Source organism: Diadema setosum, chromosome 2 (assembly GCF_964275005.1).
Source record: "Diadema setosum chromosome 2, eeDiaSeto1, whole genome shotgun sequence".
Taxonomy (NCBI): Eukaryota; Metazoa; Echinodermata; class Echinoidea; order Diadematoida; family Diadematidae; genus Diadema; species Diadema setosum.
Window position 1 is genome coordinate 1252792 of NC_092686.1, and position 23373 is coordinate 1276164.

At 37.4% G+C, this 23373-nt stretch overlaps 1 protein-coding gene across 1 annotated transcript; it reads right to left on the minus strand.

Moving 5' to 3' along the window:
- Positions 1-1440: 1440 nt before the first annotated feature.
- On the minus strand, positions 1441-19526 carry LOC140238707 (man(5)GlcNAc(2)-PP-dolichol translocation protein RFT1-like). Its single transcript, XM_072318608.1, has 14 exons — positions 19495-19526; positions 15718-15795; positions 15332-15423; positions 13868-13984; positions 12932-13121; positions 11808-11909; positions 9623-9757; positions 9088-9166; positions 8294-8475; positions 6876-7020; positions 5876-5981; positions 5019-5147; positions 4269-4389; positions 1441-1881 (listed from the first exon to the last, which is right to left on the minus strand). The coding sequence occupies exons 2-14, from the start codon at positions 15787-15789 to the stop codon at positions 1582-1584; spliced, it is 1770 nt and encodes a 589-aa protein (XP_072174709.1). The 5' UTR covers positions 15790-15795; positions 19495-19526; the 3' UTR covers positions 1441-1581.
- Positions 19527-23373: the final 3847 nt, after the last annotated feature.

Genomic DNA, 23373 nt, shown 5'->3' on the forward strand with positions numbered 1-23373 from the left:
TCGCATAATGGTAGAGCAAATTGACTTGTCTCTTTCACAAGGCTGGGGGAATGATATTACCCTTAACATATATCAGTAGCGAGTCAAGGAATGTGTATTTTTTCAAATAATGACATTTTGTGAAATTGTCTTCATAGTGAACATCATACACTGCAGTAGTCTTCTCATTCAGCAGTGACTGTGCAAAAACTTTACAAAATTCATACATTTTGAACGGATTGTCTGATTTTCCTCAAACTTTACTGATGTGTTTTACTAATATTGCTGCACTCACTCAATCCTTGTGTATACAAAGGTGTACTTGTTCTTCAATGCTCACCTATAATATATTTAGATGACACAAGTGTTTGCTGAATTCTTCACAGCATCAGACCAGGTTACAAATCAGTGCTAATCTCACAAACATGGAAAAAAAAAGAAACCCAACCCTAAAACAACAGCAAACACTTGTACTCTTATTTGCTTATCTCCAAGTTGTTTGAGTGAATGGACTTGGGTTTTCTCTTTGAACTTTCTTTTGAAGGCAAATACCCCATGGAATACTCATTTATCGATCATGCTTCAATCATTAACTCCTCACAGATAATGCCATTGTCATTAATCTCACTTCAGAAAGGACTGTCCAAACTGACAGGAGTCTGCAAACTGACCTTGGCCTAGAGTGTTATCACTGAGGATGAACAAAGATCAACTTGTTGCAAAGATCCTCAGAATCTGCTGGAGTGGATACTTGTGACCAAAACTTATGTCTTTGTGCACACACAGATTGTCAAGTCCATTACATAATCCACAATATTGGTAGAAGCTGTATCACCTCTTCAACATTTTAAACATCTTTGTATTGGACAACAAACAAACAAACAAACAAACAAGAAAAAATAAAGAAAACAAAAGATTAACTTGCAGCCACATTAAGCATACACAAGGTAGAAAACATTACAACTAACTGCAAATGAAATTTACATCACTTGAACTGCATCAATGTACTTATACTTGCAACACAGTAATGACATAATATACATACGGTACTTCACTCTGGATTTTCAGATAAGAAAATTTTCACTCCTGGTGAGCAATGTTGTCAAGCAAGATATTTTGCAAAAATGGAGCCAACGGCCTTTTACGCGGCATTAAATTTTCACAAAATCGGAGCCGACAGCATTTTACGTGGCATGAAATTTTTGCAAATTGCTACTGGCATTCAATGCATACAGTGTAGACAAGAACTTTCGCGTGCATTTTAATTTTGGGAATCTTGGCTCTCGTGAAATTAACCAAAATTAAAATGCTCGGGAACATTTCTGGTTTTACAGTATTCAAATCTTTTTCTTCAATAATTTCTCAGCATAGGATCCCCATCATTACACACATCTGATCACATAACAGGCAAGGCACTGGAAAATTAAAGTTCTCCAAATTGCAGACAACATCCCCTCCAAATTCCGCTGCTTTTCCTACACATCAAATAATGTCTCTTCATAAATATGATCTCCCACAAACAAACTACATTCCTTGGCAACTCTCGGCAACCATATACTTCAGGACTGACAGAAGAGAGAGAGAGAGAGAGAGAGAATGTGATCATTGAACTTTCTCCTTCCCTGGAATCATCTCATCTTGGTCCCTCATCACTTCTCCCTCTCCATCTTCTTCCTCCTCCTCTTCCTCTTCCTCCTCTTCCTCCTCTTGCATCTGCCTCGTCCTCACCCTGACCCCCTCCTCCTGAGCTCTCCTCCTTGCTCTCCACTGATCCCGGATGAAGGATACCAGCTCCTTCTCCGTCAGAAGGATGGTTGCCATGACAACCAGGAGGCACACTGCTCCGATCCCGATGTGTGTGAGGCGGTGTGACCACGGGCTGGTCTTCTTGCAGTATTTCATCTGGTGGAAGACGACAGAAAAACAAAACATGTTGGAATTTGGGAGATGATCGGGGTTTTGATAATTTTGAAAGCAATTTGCAAACCACCAACCAGCACATGATGCTCATGAGACTGGAGATGGTGGAGATGGACTTCTCCAAGGCCTTCGATACGATAAATCATGACATTTTATTATATAAATTGTCTCATTATGGAATACGGGGGAAGGCCTTGGAGTGGTTCAGGAGTTACCTACAAAATCGAAAACAATATGTATCTCTGAACGAGAATAACTCAAATCTAGAATTTATTAAATGTGGCGTCCCACAGGGTAGCTTATTAGGACCATTATTTTTTATTATTTATATTAATGACTTTTGTAGATCATCTGATATTCTCTCATTTATACTTTTTGCTGATTATTCCAATGTTTTCTTTTCTCACCGAAATCCAGATACTCTCGTAAGCATTGTTAATTCTGAACTGAAAAAAGTTACTCAGTGGATAAGAGCTAATAAATTATCACTTAATCTCAAGAAAACTAAGTATATGCTTTTTAGCAATTCTGTAGAAGCTTTGCGCACAAATATCATTTTTGATGACACTCTGTTAGAACGTGTATCTCATATAAAATTCCTTGGTATCACAGTGGATGATAAACTTTCATGGAGACCGCACATTATTAACATTAGTACAATCATTTCACGTAATATTGGTATCATAAATAGACTGAAGTCTCATATTCCAATGTCCTCTTTGTTGACCTTGTATTTTTCTCTGATTTTACCGTATCTTAATTACGGACTCCTAGCATGGGGTAGTGCCCATCAAACTTTATTAGATAAATTACTATTACTGCAAAAACAGGTAATTCGTATCATATGCGGCGTTCCACCACGTTCCCATTCAGAGCTATTGTTTACTAAATATAAGATTTTGAAAATCAAAGATTTGTATTTTTTTCAGCTTGGTCAGTTTATGTTTAATTACAATGCAAATGCACTTCCCAGTATTTTCAATTCAATGTTTCCACGGAATCAGTTTTTTCGTAATTATCCGACTAGACAATCTAACGAGTTTCATTTGCCCCTCCTGAGAACTTTATTAGCTCAGAGTACATTTATATACACCGGTCCTAGATTTTGGAATTCATTAAGCTGTGAAATAAAAAATTCCCCTTCTTTGCATTCTTTTAAGCGCAAGTTGAAATCATTTCTGTTAAATCCTCTTTGATATATTTCGTCATTAGTTAGATCTCATCAACCTCAGGGTTCATCATCCATCCACCAATCTTTCGTTTACTGACTTCATTATTACGTAATGGATTACATGGATTATTATGCAATAGCCATTAAATCCCTGCACAGCTGCGTGCAGTACCAGCCCTCTGAAGCACATTCTCAATCACCCCCTGTTCCATTTTGATAGTTCAGCATGTAATGTAAGCATTCTCTTATTCTCTTTCTCTTTTTTTCTTTTCCTTTCTCTCTCCCCATTCTTTCCGTCTTTTTTGTCAAGTCGTGTCATGTCTTTTGTATTTCTCCTGTCTTGTTCCGTTCTGTCGTAAATTATAACTGTGATAAGTATTTGTAAATAAGTAATTCATAAGTTTGTTCATTTTTTGAGTGGTTCACAACATACAAGCTTGCTTTTTAGTGGACCTCTCAGTTCTTTTTTTTCCTCAACTGAAGCATAACTTTGTACTTTTTTGCCAGTATGCATTCTTTTGTTTATTTGTATCATTTATCTTTTACAAAGTTGAATGTTTATGTTTATGATGTAATTCCAAATATATTATGCGTTATGTTTTGTTGAAAAAAAGAAGAATGAAAAAATAAATGAATTGAATTGAATTGAATTGAATTGAATTGATGGTGTATACTCTGTATGTTGCCGGGAATATGAAACATATGATGCATCAAGCTACTTTAGCATGTATGTGAGACATAGACTGATGGGAGAGCTCCTGTGCTGGAGCAGAAGATATTACATATTCCAAATAACTTGACAGAGGTTTGTTCTTTTCTCTGACTAATATCTAATTTTCACTCAGGTGAAAGTGTAAAATCAATCAGTAATATAACTTGGTTTTTGCCAAACTCATTTGAATACACACAGTCAAAATGAAACATGGGGGGGGGGGGGATGGGGAGGATTTTGGTGAATGGAAAGTAAAGTTTCTTGTCTTCTCCTCACTTCTATCACAGAATTAGATTTGATCACTTATGAAACAAAAATGCCTTTATGCCTTTATCTCTTTAAAATGCCTTTTTCCTTTCATTGTATCTCCATGACGCAAAAGTACAAACACAATGAATAAATGTTGGCAAAGGTCTAGCACTAAAAGTGAGTTTGTTGAGGCAAAAGAGTGCAGCTATGCTCCACATGACTGCCACTCTGTCTTACTTCTGACATGGTAGTAAAAAGCCAGGAGAAGGCCAGAGTGATGAGAACAAAGACGGATGGCCGTAATCCCCTCAGAGGCTTGTAGGGACTCCCTGAGTAGTACTTTGTGATGAAATAGATGCTGGAATGAAAAACAAACAAAGAAAAGACAAAAACAAAATTACAAAACTTTAATCTCTCTAGAGGACTCTCCTTGTAGGACATTACACAAAAACATAGTCTCAGTAGAAGAATAAAATATATTCATGTTTAACTGTTTGAGGACGGGTTGATTTTGCTACAACACGCATTTCCCATATACCCCTGCCCGAGTATACTCGGGACTCGTCCTCATCAGGTTAAACATATTTTCACTCCTTTCAAAAGTAAAAATCAGCGAATTAAAATATCGCCGGCATAAGCAAGTAAGATTACATTTGCCCATGTTTTTCATACAGTTTCATTCCTCATCTTCCGCAGGGGTGGAGGAAGATTGTAATTTTGAGAGAAATGTTGGATCATAGCTGATTCTAAGCTTTGTATTGGTATTTAATGAGGTCCTCCAGTCTGTCCTACTCAAAATACAAATTGAAATGAACCAATATGATGAGACTGCATGTTATCTGAAAGGAGTGTGCATGTTGGGATTGACTTCTGAATAAGAGTCTGTGTAAGTGTTATTCTTGTCACAGACTGGGGTCATTTGCAGCAAATCTGTTTATTTGTCAAATTCATTTTATGCAAACATAAAGTGACAGTATGGCAACACACCTGTGTAGAATTCTGGCCATCATGTTGAGGCAGTTTGCCATGATGAAACCCACGCTGCCAACACTCTTTGTGAGGTACCACGATGACGTCAGGAATATGACGGAGAAACCCAGCATTTTTGTGTTATACCTGCAATGGTGAGAAAATATGATTCAAGTAAATAAATGGACATGTGGCAGCATTGTGCCAAGAAGGAAAAAGTCATTCATATGGAATTTATGGGTTAGTCATCTTATTTCTCTCTCATCCTGTTTTACAGCTGGAATATATACCAATGGAAGGGAAAATATCTCAAGAGGGATACATGTGTTATTACATATACAGCGTGTGTACAGAACAATTACAATATGTGTAATTACATATTAGATATTTTGCTACTGTGAAACCAGAAATTTGCATGAAAATTTGCGTGAAAATTTTCCTGAATTTCATGAGGTGCCAAGATTTGTGAAATTAGAATGCACAAGAAAAAAATTCTTGTCTACACTTTTATGCATTGAATGCCAGTTGCAATTCGCGAAAGTTTCATGCCACAAATTTTTTTGGTTTTAAGTATACATGTTGACGGAAAACTGTATCGTCTCAAAGGCACTGCAAAGCTGAGAGGCTTTATTGAAAGGAAAGAATGCACGAAAAGGAAAAAGAAAGAGGGGGTAGAGAATAGCAAAAAGGAAAATGGGAGAGGGAAGGGAGACTGAAGAAAGAGAAGGACAAAGAGACAAAATGCTAAAAGAAGAAAAGTTAGGAGAAGGGAGAGACAGAAGGAAGGACAGAGAGGGAGGGACAAGTTAGAGGCAGAGGACAAGAGGGTGGAGGGATTGACAGAAGGTCTGAAGATGATGAGAACACTGACTGACCTGTCCACATCCTGCTGACTCATAGCAGCAAACACAAAACACTCTGTAGTCCCATTGATAGCAATGAGGAGGACGTAGACACAGAACCAACGTAACAGCTTGGGACCTGTGTATCAAGGTAAGATCATGAGAGTACATTATTCGTACCATCACATATCATCAACCTCTTGGACGCCACAACAAGCATCAGTAAAATCAGAAACCACAGGAACAACATAACAACACTAACAACTGGACCATTGGACTGGAGAAATTACTAATGACTGCTGTTGAAACACAACATTAACACACAACCTAATCAAGTCCAAGCATTGCTTAAAATGCTTCCCAGGGATAACTCCATATATGTTATCTTACTAAACACAAAGACACTGAAATAGTTGTGGCTGAGAAAATGGAACTCTTAACATTACAACTAAAGGAGTTTAAAGTTTTCAGCAAATCAGCACATGTAACATCCTTACATGATTTAACTCCATCCCTACCCCTCCCCCATCCCATGAAAAAAAGACTAAAATACACAATAACCTGCAATATTGAAGCTATGAAATCTACACAGCACACACTTAGTAAAATAAATGTCACCAGATTATGAGATTTAAGACATTTTAACAGTAGAATTGATGATTGTAACAATTACTCCCCTCATAAGACTCTAAGTAGAAGTAAAAGGTGTGTTTGGGCATCTTAGATTACTACTCCAAGTAAATGCATGCATTTGGTATCAACATATTAAAAAGGCACCTAATCAAGCTACCAAAGAGAGTACTTTATTTGGTGTGGTTTTCGTATCCTGGAATAGAAAAGCATCTTGAGAGTTCAAGGCCCTTGGGTAAAGGAAGGAACATTTGACTACATCTGGAGAAAGATTATGTCTGCACTGCATCACCTGAGGTTTGAACAAATCAATCTAATACTACGCTAAAACAATGGGCACTGCAAGAGAAGACAAAACCTCAGGGTTATACCCTTTCAAAGTTTTCCAAACCGAATACTCTACCTGGATATGAGCTCAAAACCTTGCCAGCGTAGATGTCGAGAAGGAGGTAGGAGTAGGCGTAACCAAAGACCAGGATGATGACACCTACCAGGACCACAAACTTGAGGAGACATTGGAGAACTCTGGACGCCAGACTAATGGAGTCCTACAGGATGTAATGGAGATGACAGAATGAAAATAGTATGGAGCTAATTGACATATCATCGACTTAACCCGTTGAGGATGAGTCCCGAGTATACTTGGGCACCTGCCTATGGGAAATATGTGTTGTAGCAAAATCAGCCAGTCCTCGATGGGTTACACACACCAATTTTTTTTTTTTTTTTTTATTACTTTTCAGTAACAGCCATGATAAAAATCATAGGCATGTGATATGCTCATGTGGGAATCTAACCCACAACCTCATGATTGCTAGACAGGTGTCATATCCACTAGACTACCAGGATTCTTCCCAATAGCCAGTGATGGTTCTGATGTCCTGTAGCAGCAGGTGCTGCATATCTCTTGAAATTAACCTGTTGAGGATGAGTACCATACCAAGTATACTCAGACAGGTATCTATGGGAAATATGTGTTGTAGCAAAATCAGCCTGTCCTCAACAGGTTAATGACTGATGCATTGAGTGGAGAAAAGAATGGTAGGCAATATGTTCCTTCATGTAACGCTCTACATCTCTGATCTTAAATACACTAAACATTTGAAATCTATTTTACTCCTTTGCGGAATGAAGTATAATGCCTTGTCTCATCTTAACATCTAAACAGCTTTCTCTTTCACACTTTGCAAATTGAATTACCTTTCATCTGCAATTGCATTTGAAATCAAAATGTGACATATTTTATGGTGTAAGTACATCTGTATGAAGTTTGACTTAGTATACCAATTGTGAGGTGTTTACCAAAATCTCTACCATTCCCTGTAAAAGTTGTTGACATCTTCCTGTTGGCCTAGAAAAATGTTTATTTTTACCAAGACACACATCAAATATGATGATTATTGATATATAAATATTTTCCATGTGAGTCGTCAATGAAATACAAACTTATGAAAAATATGAACTCATCTCCCTTACCTGCTCCTGTTCACAATATCATACACAAACCTTATCACATGTGACACAGTTAGTAAAAGCAGTAAATCATACATGGCGTCTGGGTGTGAACATTTGGCATCTTTTGATTTCAGCATAACAGAATTCAAACCAAATATGAATATAGATTTGACTGTGAGCACATTGGTTCAGTATAATTGCATTAAGACCAAGCACGATCACATTGGTTCAGTATAATTGCATTAAGACCAAGCACGATCCATTTGACAAGGTGTCTTTATTTCATTGTTTATGCTTTCTTACCAGTCTATTGGGAGTACTGTATGACCTAAATATTCATCTGGAATAAAAAGAAGGTTGCATGACCTTGTCTTGCTGCTTGAAACTCTGGCCTCTCTTTAGAGTCTGGGCAAAGAAGAGGTAACCACTCTCCTCGATGGGCAGAAAGATGAACCTGGCTGCCAGTGCCCCAAGATTATTGACTGCATCATAGATTCCTTGGTCACTGAAGCTCAGAACATTCAGTAATGTCATGACGTAGCGCTCCCCTTGGTAAAAAGAGAAATTAAGATACCAACGCTCTGTAATCACTCACAGGTGTTAAAAATTTCCTGTTATGCATAAAACTAAACAAAACAAAAGGTCTGAGACTCTCTAAACCTACTCCCTAATTCTGCTGGTGAGCATATCACTGGTTAAAGACATTGTTATCAACATTAGCACATTTTTTTTTTTTCAAAATATCAAATATCAAATGTGCAATATGTTCAAAGTCTGGAAGCTACTTGATTTTGTTCCAATACAAATTGTCTACAAACAACAAATAAGCCACTTCAAAAAAACCATCACTTCGATGTGTTTCCAGCTTCCAAGAGTTTTTTGTTCTCCTGTGAGTCATGTCTCTAAATCTTTACAGAGTAAGACCTCCTTGTCCATTGCATATATGAATAAACATTTCTACATTTCCTCTTTCTATTGGATGATCATTCATTCATTCATTTGCTTCAGCCAAGTTCCTGTCATGAGTCACACATGGTTTACATGATATCCCACAACATGATTATCTTGGTCTCAATATGATTCCATACTCAAAAGATAGTATGATAAACACGGGATTCATATATTACCTATAGATAAGACAAGAGTCATGCCATAAATACCTTCTGTTAAAAGCTGCTTCAGGAAACCTTGCTTGAAGAAACTCCATGTAAGATTGGCCAGCTCTGGACTTGTCCAAGGCTTCAGTGATAACAACAACAACATCAAATCATGCTCTCGCCAATTTTCTGTTTCAGAATATGATCAAGAGAATTAAAATGTTCACACGACTGAAAAAAATAATCAATGAGAATGGCTTCTGAGCTATGTCAGCATATTTTGAAACACATTAGGTTTATCCCTTTTGTGGCTTGATGACACTAAATTTTGTAATAATATACAAAGGAAGAGAGTGACTGTAAAATAGAACTGTCTATTAATCTTCTTTGGACGACAACATTTAAGACCTGGGCATGGAATATATATATATAGTTGTATGTGTTCATCTTCTACCTATCAGCCAGATGCTAAATTTCACATTATTTTTCTATCAGACATCAGATTTTGGTATTTCATTATGCTATCAATTTTCAGCTGAGTCTCACAAGGCTGAAGTCACATTAAACATCACTTTTCATTTGTTCACTAGATTCTTACCTTGTCTGGAAGTTTCTGGGGAAAGAAATCTTGAACTCTTTTCACTGGAAAGTCCTCATCTTTCTTGGAGAGGAATGTTGCGTAGTTTGAGAAGTAGAGGTAGTAGAGGAATAGACATGTGTAGCTGTAAACCACCTGTGAAATCAGCAAATTGGCAACATCTTAGATTAGAACAAGCCATCAACAAGAACCATTTTACAGAATGTGGTTTAGGTGTAAGATGATGTGTATCCAAGAGCTTATGCATCAGACGGCCACAATGGTACAAAAAGGTTCAATTCATTCATTTTGTTTTGCTTTGTTAGAAAAAACATATTCAGAGATAAAGAGATTTGTAAAAGAATTCGCCGTCGATTGAAAACAAGAATGATGACTTCGCATTCTAGGTAATGAACATAAATAAAAACAAAACAATAAATTTTCACAAAATAGAAAGTATATTCAATCAAAAGTGGGTAGATTTATATGCATTGTTTCAAATATAGGCTAAAAACACCCTTGTGGTTATGATTTTCGACATATTACTGAAAATAATATTTAAGATTGAAGTCATAACGTTGAGGAGGTTGAGCTCTACAATGTGCTTCGAACAACTCAATAACCCCAAAATTACGATAATGGCCTCCTGGTTCTCAGAAAGTGAGAAAACAAAGAAAGAAAGAAAGTAGCAGGTTTTGATGGTGAATGGCAAATAAAACATTTCTTCCCTTGATGGATTGGGAGATCACCTCCGAGGAGGAGGGGAAGACATTTTGACATCTCACTACAAACACTCTGAGGTAATTTAACTCAGTAGCTCAGAGGGCATAGACAACATGCATAAAGTGGTATAGCATTTTTGACTGGTACAACTTCTAACCTCTAAATAAGATATGAACAGCAAATGTGAATGGTTAAAAACAGAGCAGTTAAACTCTAAAAACAACTAGAAATGTCGCTATGGCGACTGTTATGCCTCCGCCATAATGCATGATTCTCCTAATAGGTCTAGATAGTACATGTGGACAATGTGTGATTACATTTTCACAAAAGTGGCAAAATATTGAAATGACAAGTTTGTCACAAATGTGTTGAATGTTCACCTTCCTTGACCTTGGTTTAATTGGATGAATAGGAGAGCATGTATTTGGGGATTTAAGGACTTTAACTTGACTTTGACCCATTCATACATTTATGCATTGAGTAATTTTCATGGTACCGGTATGGAGAAAAAGTGCAATTTCTGTACTGAATAGTAAATTGTTACCATGTTCATCTGGCCTTTGACCCTAAAATTCATAAGATAATCACTTTCAGGTAGAACATGCATAGATATGCAGTAAGTTTCACGATAAATTGAGCCACTTCCGAGATATGGAGGAAAAAGTTAGTTCAGCACTTTCACTTGATCTTTGACCTTTTGACCTTTGAGGCAATAAAAAAGAAAAAGAAAAAGAACTCTCCAGAGAATTTCTATTAGGTTACACATGCATACACCAAGTGTAAAAAAAAAAAATACTAATCCTGCTGGCATTGCATGAACATGAGGGAAATAGTAAAATTTTGAAGTGTTGCACTTGACCTTTGACCCCTGACCTTTGACCCCATGAACCCTACATTCTCTAGATAATCACTGCCAGTCAGTACATGTATATATACTATGTTCCATGAAGATACCTTGAACAATTTTCCAATTTACAGAGAAAAAAAAGAAGTTTTAATACTTTTACTCGACCTTTTGACCTTTGACCTTTGACCTCATGACCCAAACTTTCACCAGAGAATCTAAATTGGGTAATACATGCATACACTAAGTTTCAAGAAAATATCTTCAGGCATTGCATAGATATGGTGGAAATAGTGAAATTTTATGTATTTGACCTTGACCTTTTGACCTTTGACCTTGAGCACGTGCACCCAAAAGTTGATAGGCACAACTTCACCCCCTAATACACATACATGCCAAGTTTCATTAGGATGCCTCAACAGCTTTTGATAGTTACCTTGTCCACAAAATTCATTACGGACGGACGGAAAGACGGACGGACGGACGGACGGAAGGACGGACGGACGGACGGACGGACAACCCGAAAACATAATGCCTCCGGCACCACTTCGTGGCGGAGGCATAAAAACAAGAAAAGCAACCACCAATGAACCAAGACATGGTGTTTGAATCAGAGGTTTGTGTGGCAGACACTTTTACCTGAGCGGCACAGAATGAGACGACACCCAAACTAGGAATGGCGATGAGGAGGAGCACAGTTAAAAAGCATCTCCCTGCCACAGCCACGCCCTCTACCACCACCTGTTGTAAAGTGAGCAAGGTACAGAGTGGATCAAAACTTTCTTTTTTAAAGGGGAACTTTACTTAGTACCACTGAAAGGCATGAAGAATACTACCTGTGTTGATGCATCTTGGTTACAAAGAAGGGAATGTGTACCTTTCATTAAAAAATATGAAGATTTGTGAAATTTCTTTTATATCTTTCTTAATATTGTTCTATTACTGTGGCATCAAAAATATAATATAAAATGATTAACAGGTTCCAGACATCTAGATTAGGCAGCTCATAGAATTAAAGGTCCAGTTTACCTTTGGGAGCAGTGATTTCATAATTGTTCAAGATATCACATTTGATGCATATGTGTAGGTCTGTTGTATCATAAAACATCCTACCATATGAAATATTTGCAATGAAACCTAAAATATAAGGCGATATCAGGGTTTTTCTCAATAAACCGTAACTGTACACGGTTTAGTCTGGAAACATTTCTATTATAACTATTGTTCACATTTTGTGTATTTAACAACACTTAACATCGATTATACGGATTCAAATTTTGACAGTGGTTGTTTCTATCCCTAACTCACATTTTAGAACTATTTTAGAGCACTGATGGTTTCATCTGCAAATGGTAAATTATGCCTTTAACCAACACATCAAAACTTTGTAGCTTTGAACAGTATGTGCTATTTTATCCAACTTTCACTGAGTGTTTACCAATCTTTTCTCATTCCCTAAACCCAAATACCAATGCTTTGGGGATTCATTATAATTCAGAGCATTTCCATGTAAAATGTAGCTGGAGGTTTCAGTCACTGTAACATAACTATCACTGATAGTGTGTCTTCTATCATTTCCTCATCACAAACGTTCAGAGCATGGCCTCTAAATCAATGTTTAATTATGTTGTGCCACACATGTAACATTGGCAACATTAACTGCATACTGTATACTAATACCTTCTTCAGTATGAAGCTAGTTTATAAAAGTGGCATGAATCTATCCACTGGGCACAGTGCCAGAAGATGTTCCTCAACCATACCTTGAGTCGGACGAAGAGCATAGCCTGACCTATGACCCAGAAGGGCTCGGCAAAAAGCTCTACGACTGCTGAGAAGGCGAAGCAAAGGACGGAGAATTTATATTCTGGGATGATCTCCGGGTCTGGGTGTGTGAGAAGAGCTATCCATATGTAGCTCAGTATGACTGCACACACAGCACCAAGTGGAACTCTAGTGGGTAGGAAACAGTCAAATATTATTAATCAACTACAACAAAGACCCTTCTATTAACAAAGTAATGACTATTTATACATTATGAAAATAAGTTGTAATCAATGAGATTGTCAAGGTACAGCCATACACACATTGACAAATAGATTGGGCTTACTTAGTAACAGTGTAGAGACACAGTACACTATACAAATGATACTACCGAGGAAGGAGAATTACATTTAGGACCATCACAAGAACTATTCACAGACTTTAGCAAGTGCTACAAAACCCAGCATATATTTCCGTACATGACATTATGGTAACAATCCTTGTCTACACACCTTATTTATCACAATTTAAAAGCAGGATTATCTAAAGATTGAGATATTGGAGCACCCCATACATTTCATTTTCAACAAAACACTTCAAATTTCCATTTGATACATAATCTTGTTCCTTTTCTTTAACCATTAGTAAGATGTTACTCAAAACAAACAAACAAATGAATAGTGGTACCAAGAAGACAGCATGGGACAAATTGATCCCAAAACAAGTAAAGAAGCACAGGCATCTCCTTCACTGGCAACATGTTAAAACGTAATAAGTCTTTTGACAACAAAATTCAGATAAGATGATATTTTTAGTCAACAAATGTAAGGGCCCTAGCTCGAAAGGCTGTGTAAGGACTAAGTGTGTTAATGTCTTTCATCCAAGAAATGTCAGTACATCAGTAGAGTCTCCTCAGACAGGAGTATAAAACTCACGTGCACCAGAGGAGGTTGATGACCTGGGGCCAGCAGTGTTTGTCCGGCTGGCTGAGGCAGGCCCTGCGGAAGGCCTCCCTAGCTAGGAACAGGATGGTGGAATACAGCAGGGTCAACCTGATGGGAGAAGATGATAAAGACATGGAACATGGAGATATTCTCAAACACTCACTTAAAGGTACTGTCTACCATTGGGAACAGTGATTTCAAAAATGTTTGAGTTGTCACATTTGATGCATATGTGTAGGTCAGTTGTATCAGAAAACATCTGACCATATAAAACATTTGCAATAAAGCCTAAAATATAAGGAGATATCACTATGTTTCTCAATAAAGCATAACTGTTCATTCTACAACAACTTTAACAATACTTCACACTGATTTATACTGATTAACATTTTTATATTGGTTGTTTCTATCCTTAACTCACATTTTAGAACTATTTTGAAGCACTTTAGCTGGGTTTTTGTTTCATTATCAAATGGTAAAGGATACCTTTAGATATACTGTAAAATACAATATTTTTACGGCATGAAATTTTCGCAAATTGGAGCCTACGGCCTTTCATGCGGCATTAAATTTTCACAAGTTGCCTCTAACATTCAATGCATATAGTGTAGACAAGAACTTTCGCGTGCATTTTAATTTCACGAATTTTGGCTCTCGCGAAATTCGCGAAATTAAAGCGCATGCGAAAATTCCTCGTTTTACAGTACACTGCAAAGGCAAACACTAACATTTGTTCAATTGCAAGTCTTATCAAAGGGTGTTGCTGTATCACGTCATTGCAATGAAAAATGGCAAAATATACAATCTAGCATTAAAAAGGTTGCTGAACAATAATGATTTCAGGAGGAAAACATTAAATTTCTATTAAGAGCACACCACATACTGAATGATTCAACTACTATAATAATAATAATAATACAGACATTTATAATGCACAACATCTCCACTCCAAGGTGCTCAAGGTGCTCACAATTAATGTTTATAATCAAATACACAATCAGACAGTATATATATCTAACTTCATACAGCTGCAAACTAATATGTTGTGCCTGAACATTGTTACAGTGGTGTGTATCTTTTTTTTTTTTTTTAAACTTGATGCAGTAGTGAGAAGAAATTTAATTGCTAAGGACACAATTAATGCTTGTAAGCAAACTGGATACATCATACAAGGAAAAAAGAAAGAAAAAAAGAATAACTGAATTCCATCTGAAGGTGAAAGAGCTTATTATACTTTGCATCAAATAGCACGTACAGAAAAAGCTTTAAGAGAACTAAATGAAGGTGACTGATTACATCTCAACTTCTGGCTTTGGTGAAATACAATGTTCTATTTTTTTTTTTTTTTTTGGGGGGGGGGTGAGATAATGTCCCATAGTAATCTTGAAACATAAAGGCAGTCATTTTGTCAATCTCCATTTCCACTTCATTCTGGATATTTACAAATAATCTCACCTGACGTTAACAAGCCCTAGCATGTCTTCATGAACGTATCCATACTTGATGATGAATGCATTCAGCATAAAGGTAGCAACTCGAAACATTACCTGTGAAAAGTAAGATTGAGAACCATTGTATGTTACTTTTCAATGCATATTTTATAATTTCATAATTTCATGCACATGCATAATTCAAGTGCACATTCAGCCAGAATGCAAAAATAACTGGCAAAAAATTTACAGACTATGTCATGTGAAATGCATGAAAATTTCCACACGGTAAAAATGTCCACTTTTACAGTACTTCAACACTACATACAAATACACTGAGACTTCTCATGTAGGCAAGATGCAAGTTGCGATGACAGTGTTCTAGAAATACCGACATTTCTCAAAACTCACCTGCAGCACCATGTTATAAGATGCTGACTTGGCACTGCTGGCCAGAACCGACTGACTCCTGTCGGACGCCATGATGCCCTGCAGTGGAAAATTACAATTATAATCGTGATACAAGGCGGGCAGCTAGATACACATTCACTATAGTCCAAATACCAGTCAAAGCATAGATATACCCCAACTTGAAATGCCCATGTTAACATGTCATATGACAAAGAACAGTCTAGTGCAGCTGTACATAAAAGACAGACTTTCAAACTTTACCTTCTACTAAAATGCACGAAGCATAGTCAAACTTGTATCTTGGATTGAAGCTGGTCAAATTTAGACAATATGTGTGAATGTCACACTGTACTGTGACCTGGGTGAATGTCGGTCACTCTTGTCTACGATCCAAAATATTTTAAACTGAGAAGCTGCATTCATTAGCTTCATGGATAAAAGAGAAATTCGGGGGGGGGGGGGGGGGGGGGCTGTCAAGCATGGGTAGGAGTAACAGATGATCAAAGTTACCATCCTTTGATTGATTTGTGCCTTGAACATATTTAACATCAGTGTATCACTTTTAATCAGCCTTTTGAGGATTAATTACACACCTAATCAAGAACAAATCTAATGGTATAAGCCTGTCAGTCAGCTTGTATTTAGACTGGAAATTCTACGGAAATGCTACACTATGTCAACAGATCCAGCTGCACCTTCACAAATATTTCAGCCCCTTATGGACATGCTACCTATTTCTGGGTGTCTCAGGTCTGTGCTTAGTAGACTGCATTATAATATGCAAGACATTCACTTCACATAGAGCTAAAGTTTCCATACATCATCACATCTGAGTTGAAAAGTTGTGATTATTTCTATGCTTGAGACTGAATGGATGGGACTGAAACAAGATATTTTGAAAACAAGAAGAGCACTATGACCCACTATCCCATTCAGATGATAAGCTAATGAAAGAACCTAAATATTTAACATGTGCATGAAATAGGGTTTGTGTCCATTCAAGTATGATTGCAATACCTGAAGTTAATCATTAATGTCTGAGCCACACACAATTTTATTGAGACTCTTTGCTGTTAAAAACATTTAAACTATGTAGTAGACACAATGTACCAGTATGTAAAATTGCTGAGGGAGTCCTGACATGGTCAATGCTGTATGACATGCAGAGCTCTGCCATAAATGTCTCTTTTTTGTTTTCAGTTTAAAAGTTAGAGCTGTCTCATTTTAATGACAAGAAACGACATCCTCTTTTGAGGCAACAAAAAGATTATAATTTAAATTTCAGTACATCTCCAGAGGCCACTAACTTTAAATTCTGACTAGGGCCTTATCACTGTTTTAGAGATTATAGTATTAACAAAGTTACTTCCTGGCTTGGCTGGTCATATTTATCCAATCCTTTTGTTTAATGTTCACTTTTCTATATTCCTCCTTTGTGACTTGGAGCAATATTATTTGAATTATTAAATCAACATTTTTTTTAATCATAAATTTCTTTGTTAGACAACACACTCAAACATCATTGTGACACTTCACCATTTTATTTCATCATCATTTAGCATAGAACCTACTGTCCACATCATTTCTACAAACCTTTGGCTTTGCATGCACAACAACTAAGAAAATTCCTTCATTAAAGATCACAACATCACACTTGGACAAAGTTATTGCTAAGTTGAAAGTGTGAAAAGCAGGCGGTCAAGACCAAATCAGCCCAGAGCACATCAAATTTGCTGGTCCCATTACCCATCACATCATTGTGCAGGTGTTCAACTCACTTGTATATCACTGCTTTATACCAGCTAGCTTCAAGATCAGCCTCATTCTACCAGTGCACATAGGAAAAGGGAAGCCCATGAATGACCCTTCAATCTACAGGGGTATCTCTCTGACTTCTGTGTTTTACAAACTCCTGGAACTGCTCATATAAAAGTCATACATAGAAGAGACTCTTTGCAGATCAGACGAACTCCAAAGTGGGTTTCAGGGAGATCATTCATGCATACTACTGACAAGCACCCTGAACATTGTCATAGAGAGCAATACACATAACAAGATAGATAATCATGACAGCCCTCCTAAGCCCTAATGATCTCCAAAGGCAGCAATACTCTGTTCACTTTCAGGACTATGCAAGCATCTTTCACACAGGACTTACACACCTTAGTCACAAAAGCTGTTTTGAATAACTTAGACAAGGCTCAGGTCACTCTATTCTAAGCCCTGCTAGGACTTCCTCACTCCACAACAAGATGAGTCTGTCCACATCCTGACTGGGCTTCCCAATATTTCTGACAAGATAGCCCTGCTTTGTTTTGACTAAGACAACTAAGGAAAGTGATAATGATGCTCACACCTAGCAGGATTGAGTACTGTCTCTTCCAGCACATGTTGTGTCAACATAAGGACTGTCAACATAAGTCTTCTCCACCAACAGTCAATACAAACTTCCACCTGTTGACAAGTTTATTAATGTACCAACGTACATTACTTTTCAATATCAGCTAGAAAAAGTACCACCATTGCAGCAGTCCTGGGACCATACAGAAAGCAAGTCCAAAGAAGTCATGTAGCCATTACTAGCCAACAAGTCCACTCTTTGTCTACACAGTTCCCTGGACCCTGGCCCTGCAAGGCAAACTATTCTACTCCCTCCTTGACTCGACTAAGTTCACACTCCTTCACTCAGGCCAGGTAGGCCTAGTATCAATTAAGTTACAAAGTTCTGCTGTGCTGTGGTGTCTACCCAGCAAACACCCGTCTAACCCCTAGCCAGGACTAGGAAGCAACAGATCACCATGTGTTCCTGCAAGTCCGAGGATGAGACAACCATACATCTCCTTGAGGATAATACATGCTCTAGATCTACACTAAAAAGAGAGCGAGAAGAAGATATCTCACACCTCCCAGAGAGTACAAAGAAATTGCTCTCCCCGACACCCCTGCCTAGAAAAGGAAACCAGACTCATACAGTCATTGCCTAGACTATCTCATCCTAACTGCACCAGCGACCCTAACACGTACCGTGTCTAGTTACAGTGCCCCGTGACGGGGTTAATCTCATCCTAGCTCCTACATGCTAGAGTCATACTCTACGTCTCTAGTCTTACTAACAGATGACTTTAACTACCATTTAACACCACCAGTAAGAATCTCCTGATCTGCACATGCATCTTCTCCCTTCGATTGGATTTCTTGCAGACATGCGTCGTTGCATGAACTTGCATGAACTTTGTAATTTACGTTCTTCGGTGAAGTAACTTGTTCATACTTCCTGCAATATGCAAGATCAAAGACAAAGTCTACATGTATTTTAGATTCAAGCCCGTCTTCCTCATGTTCCTCATCTTCTCTGTTCTTTTTGTGGTAAACATTTTACATTTTATCTTGTTCTACTCCTGAAAGACCTCAGGTTCAGTGTACAACGTTCAGTGCAGTGTATAGCAACTCGTTTTTTGTTTCGTTTGTTTGTTTTTTCATGCGAGTCAACCGCAGCTGCAGTTCTATGTACCTTCTCCTAGCTCCTGCGAGCCAGCCCAGGCCACGGCCAGGAGTGGAGGAACGTCCGGAACTTAACAGAAGAAAGACCCACACCGAACTATCCACGTGGGACTATTAATCCCGCTCTTCGGGACCGACTTCATTCATTGCATCAAGTCCACAAAACTACACCTATTCAAATATACAGTTATCCAAAACATCATTAAACTTTGCATACTAGGTACAGACAGCATCTTTGCATGGTGTCAATATCGTTCTATGGGAGAAATGACTCACCGCTTGTGGTTTCTACGTCGTTCTCTGTCCACGTTACACTAAATTTACAGTGAGCATATAAGGAAGTCAACAATAGAGGACAGCATAATCATAACCTGTCGGCGACTGCTGCTAGTTTTGGTACTTTGTATACTAGTAGTACATGTACAATTGCATTTTGTATATCATTACACTGTGTATCGAAAAAAGAAAGAAAAAAAGTTCAAATTTCAGGTACGAGTACACAGAAGGTGATTGAAAATGTGAATATTAGCTTGTATAATCTTGATAAAAATTAAAGGAAACTAAAGTCCAACATTTAATGTGGACTAAATAAAAGCAGCAATAATAGTGAAACACATCAATGAAAGTTTGAGGAAAATTGGTCAATCCATTCAAAAGTTAGATATGAATTTTTATATCTTAGGTGCCGTCATCGCTGGATAAGGAGACTCCTACATTTTATGAAGTCATTATGGACAAATATATACAGAAAATACTTTTATATCAACATATTTCACTCTTCTATCATAATGCAAGAACACCTGACTTAGGACCTACCTCTTTCAAAGAGCAGCAGGAATAATGATTATTACCCTGAACGTGTAGGCCTATGTCGGTAACAAGTCGATGGAATGTGTGCTCTTGATTAAAAATGACATTTTGTACAATTCTCCATATATTTTCTTCATATCGTTGTCGATAAATGATGTCTTCAATTTTAGTTTAGTCTTCTTATCCAGTGATGACGGCACCAAAACTTTATTCATAACTTTTGAATCGATTGTTCAGTTCAGTTCAGTTCAGTGGCAGACTTGTTAAGTGATCAAATCATCACCTTCTTCAATTTATATCATACAAACCATCTCACATAATGTGGTCATATCCCGTAGTCGAGAAGACCGTTGAGGGCCCCACAGAAGACATCGGAGCCAGTTTCCTCCACCCCTCCCTCTCCTCTGATTCTCTTTGTACCTCTCTCAACCTTAGGCCTGTCCAGTCTGGTATGTTGTCTTCCCATCTGTTCTTTGGTCTTCCTCTTGCCCCCTTTCCTCTCACTCTGCCTTGTCTTGACCAGTCGTGATGGTCTCACTGTGTGCCCATATACCATTTGAGTTTGCGGTTTGTTTGTTTGATTGTTTGTTTGTTTATTAAGTTTGTTGTTTTTTCACAGTTAACATCTTCAGTTTCCTCAGCATATAACGCGTGGCTTGGGCCCAGCACCACTTTCCTGAAAACATGTGAAACTTTAAAACTTCAAATTACAGTGATTGATAAGTATATCTGTGCCTTACGGAACACATACAACGGAATAATAGAATTGTCAATGATATACAGGACCAAACTACAGAAATATGGCAGTGGAGGAGTTGATGGCTTAAACACTTTTTTACTACGTCAAGACAAATGAATGAATGGATGGACGAATGAGGGAATAAATTTACTAAGTAATCAATAAATTTAGCACAGCACATTACGAATTGCTTCCCAGCTGCCATAGCGATTAGGCATAACTTATGAATGTTCAAAAGAGATAAAGAAGAACATAAAAATATATCTTTCTATCATTTTTATGCCGTTGATATTGCCATCATAAGTATTTAGAAACTAATTTTCAGTCGATCTTGATCTTTTTTTTAGACATCGCTTGCTTGACAAACCCTCCGTTGATTGCCAGACCCTTAGTTCATTGTATGGGGTCTTTGTGTGATGGTACGTCAACCCGGACAGATTCTGGGGCCCGTTGCATAAAACTCCAACCGGATTTTTTCCGGTTGAAATCACAAAATTCCGGTTGGAAGCTCCCAACCAGAGTTTTTATGCAACGGATTTTACATTCTTAGCGCCATTAAAAGAACATCGTTCGGGGATGGATAACCAGTCACAATAGTTAAGGTTTAAGCAATCTTTATTATGCTCACGCAACACAAACTGCCGGCCGAAAGGGGCGAAGATTGTACAACAACAATTTAACATACTTCTCAAACACTGCCCGTAAGAGGGCAGTATAACACACTGGCGCAATCACTTTCTTCTTTCTGTCTTCTTCTACATATCAGAAAGGAAAACACTTGGCATTCGAATAATCACGCACATTCAATATGCCAGGAATGTGTGTGGAATTAAGCCAGTCAAACTTCCGACTAATTGCATGGATAGGTAGACCACATTACGAACACTCCGTGATGTGATAACATTAACACAAACACTATCCCGATAGAGACACAATGTCTCCAAAAACGTGTATGAACTGACTAACAACTAACTAATATGAAACATTAACTTAACATTAGCTGTAATCAGCACTGCTATACAATACATACAAGTATACCCACTCATTGGAGCAACAGTCAGAATCCTGTGCATACAAGCATAACAATCTACGCTTAACATGTGCCTTCATGTGCATTCTACCAATAAAAAATAACACTAAATACAACTGCAAAATCAACTACCTTACGCTGTAAAAACCAGAAAATATTTCACAATATCAACTATCAAATACATACCTAACTCACTCACATTCTACCCTTTTCTCACAACATGAAACATTACTATTGTACGTGAGTACCATGATCTCCACATTCTCATTCACTCTTTTGTTACAACACTATCAAACACTGTACATGAACATACAGCTGTAATCACTTTTCTTCTGATGGAATGTGAAACAACAGTACATAAACACCACACCATAGCTGTCTTTCCTTTACAGTCCCCCAAAGAAACACAATTAATGCTGTCAGAACCAAATAGATGACCAACTATAGGCCCCAAAAGGACAAAAACAAAAATCCCTAGATCAATCAAATTAAAGCATAAACACATTACAGCTGAAGTAAACAATATATGGGTGGCATGGAAACAACAATGGTGTGTATGCATTATAATACATGTCGTACCTGATACACGTATTCAAATCGGTATGAGTAAGACACACATGTACATGAAAACCGCTGAGAATAATCACCCACCTGATGTAACAATATCAAAATCTTAGTGTCATCATCAGCTTATCATGTGAGTTATCACTACAAAATGTACAACCTTTTGGCATATACCAAACAAAACAACTGAAAACGATACGTTCAGTAAAAAAAAAAAAAATGTTGCATATATGAAAACAAATTATAAGATATAAACAGAGATCAAATACACCAGTATTATACTTTTGCAAACATACTCAAACTTCTGAACCATATGTTGTCCTTAAGGTGTATCACTATATGAACTGCTTGGTACACATGCATCAAAAACGGAATCCTACATCAACATCACTCCATACAGTATGACCCGACACATGATTCGTACATATCAAAAAAAGGGGAAGGATGAGCTACATGAGGTACATCAAAACTATGTGCTATGTACAATGTGTTATCATATATATCATGTAGGCTTCATATAATTACAAATTATCATCATACATACATTCATCTTTTCTTTATCAAAAAAAACCTGTTTTACTGATATGCTACCCTTGCATGTGCAAAAAAAAAAAATCAAACGAGCATCATACATACGTATTAACAAAAACTAACCTCTCCTACATGTGTGCAATATGTATTTGACATAAGACACAGAAAATGACTCTAAGAATCATACACATTGGGCAAAATGAATGGCAAAAACACAAACATAAAAATGCTGACTTAAACTTACTGAGTTGCCATCAAAACTATCATGTGTATGCTACATACAAATAAAAAGATAAACATGTAATTCGAATTTGCACAACTTGCTATGTGCAAGTCACCTGGCTGCTTACATGATGTATACTACAACAACATGGACTTGCATCCAATAACAATATACATGTAGGCCTACATGTACTGTTTCTGTACATTACATTGACTCAGAATCAATGCAAAACACTTAAAACCATAACAGAAATACCAG

Excerpts from the sequence above, each read along its gene's own strand:
- LOC140238707 (XM_072318608.1), bottom strand. The coding sequence starts at position 15,789 with ATGGCGTCCGACAGGAGTCAGTCGGTTCTGGCCAGCAGTGCCAAGTCA. Across the intron at positions 13,122-13,867 it reads ATCAACCTCCTCTGGTGCAC|AGTTCCACTTGGTGCTGTGT; the intron begins GTGAGTTTTATA and ends CCTACCCACTAG. Across the intron at positions 1,882-4,268 it reads TTTTTACTACCATGTCAGAA|ATGAAATACTGCAAGAAGAC; the intron begins GTAAGACAGAGT and ends GTCTTCCACCAG.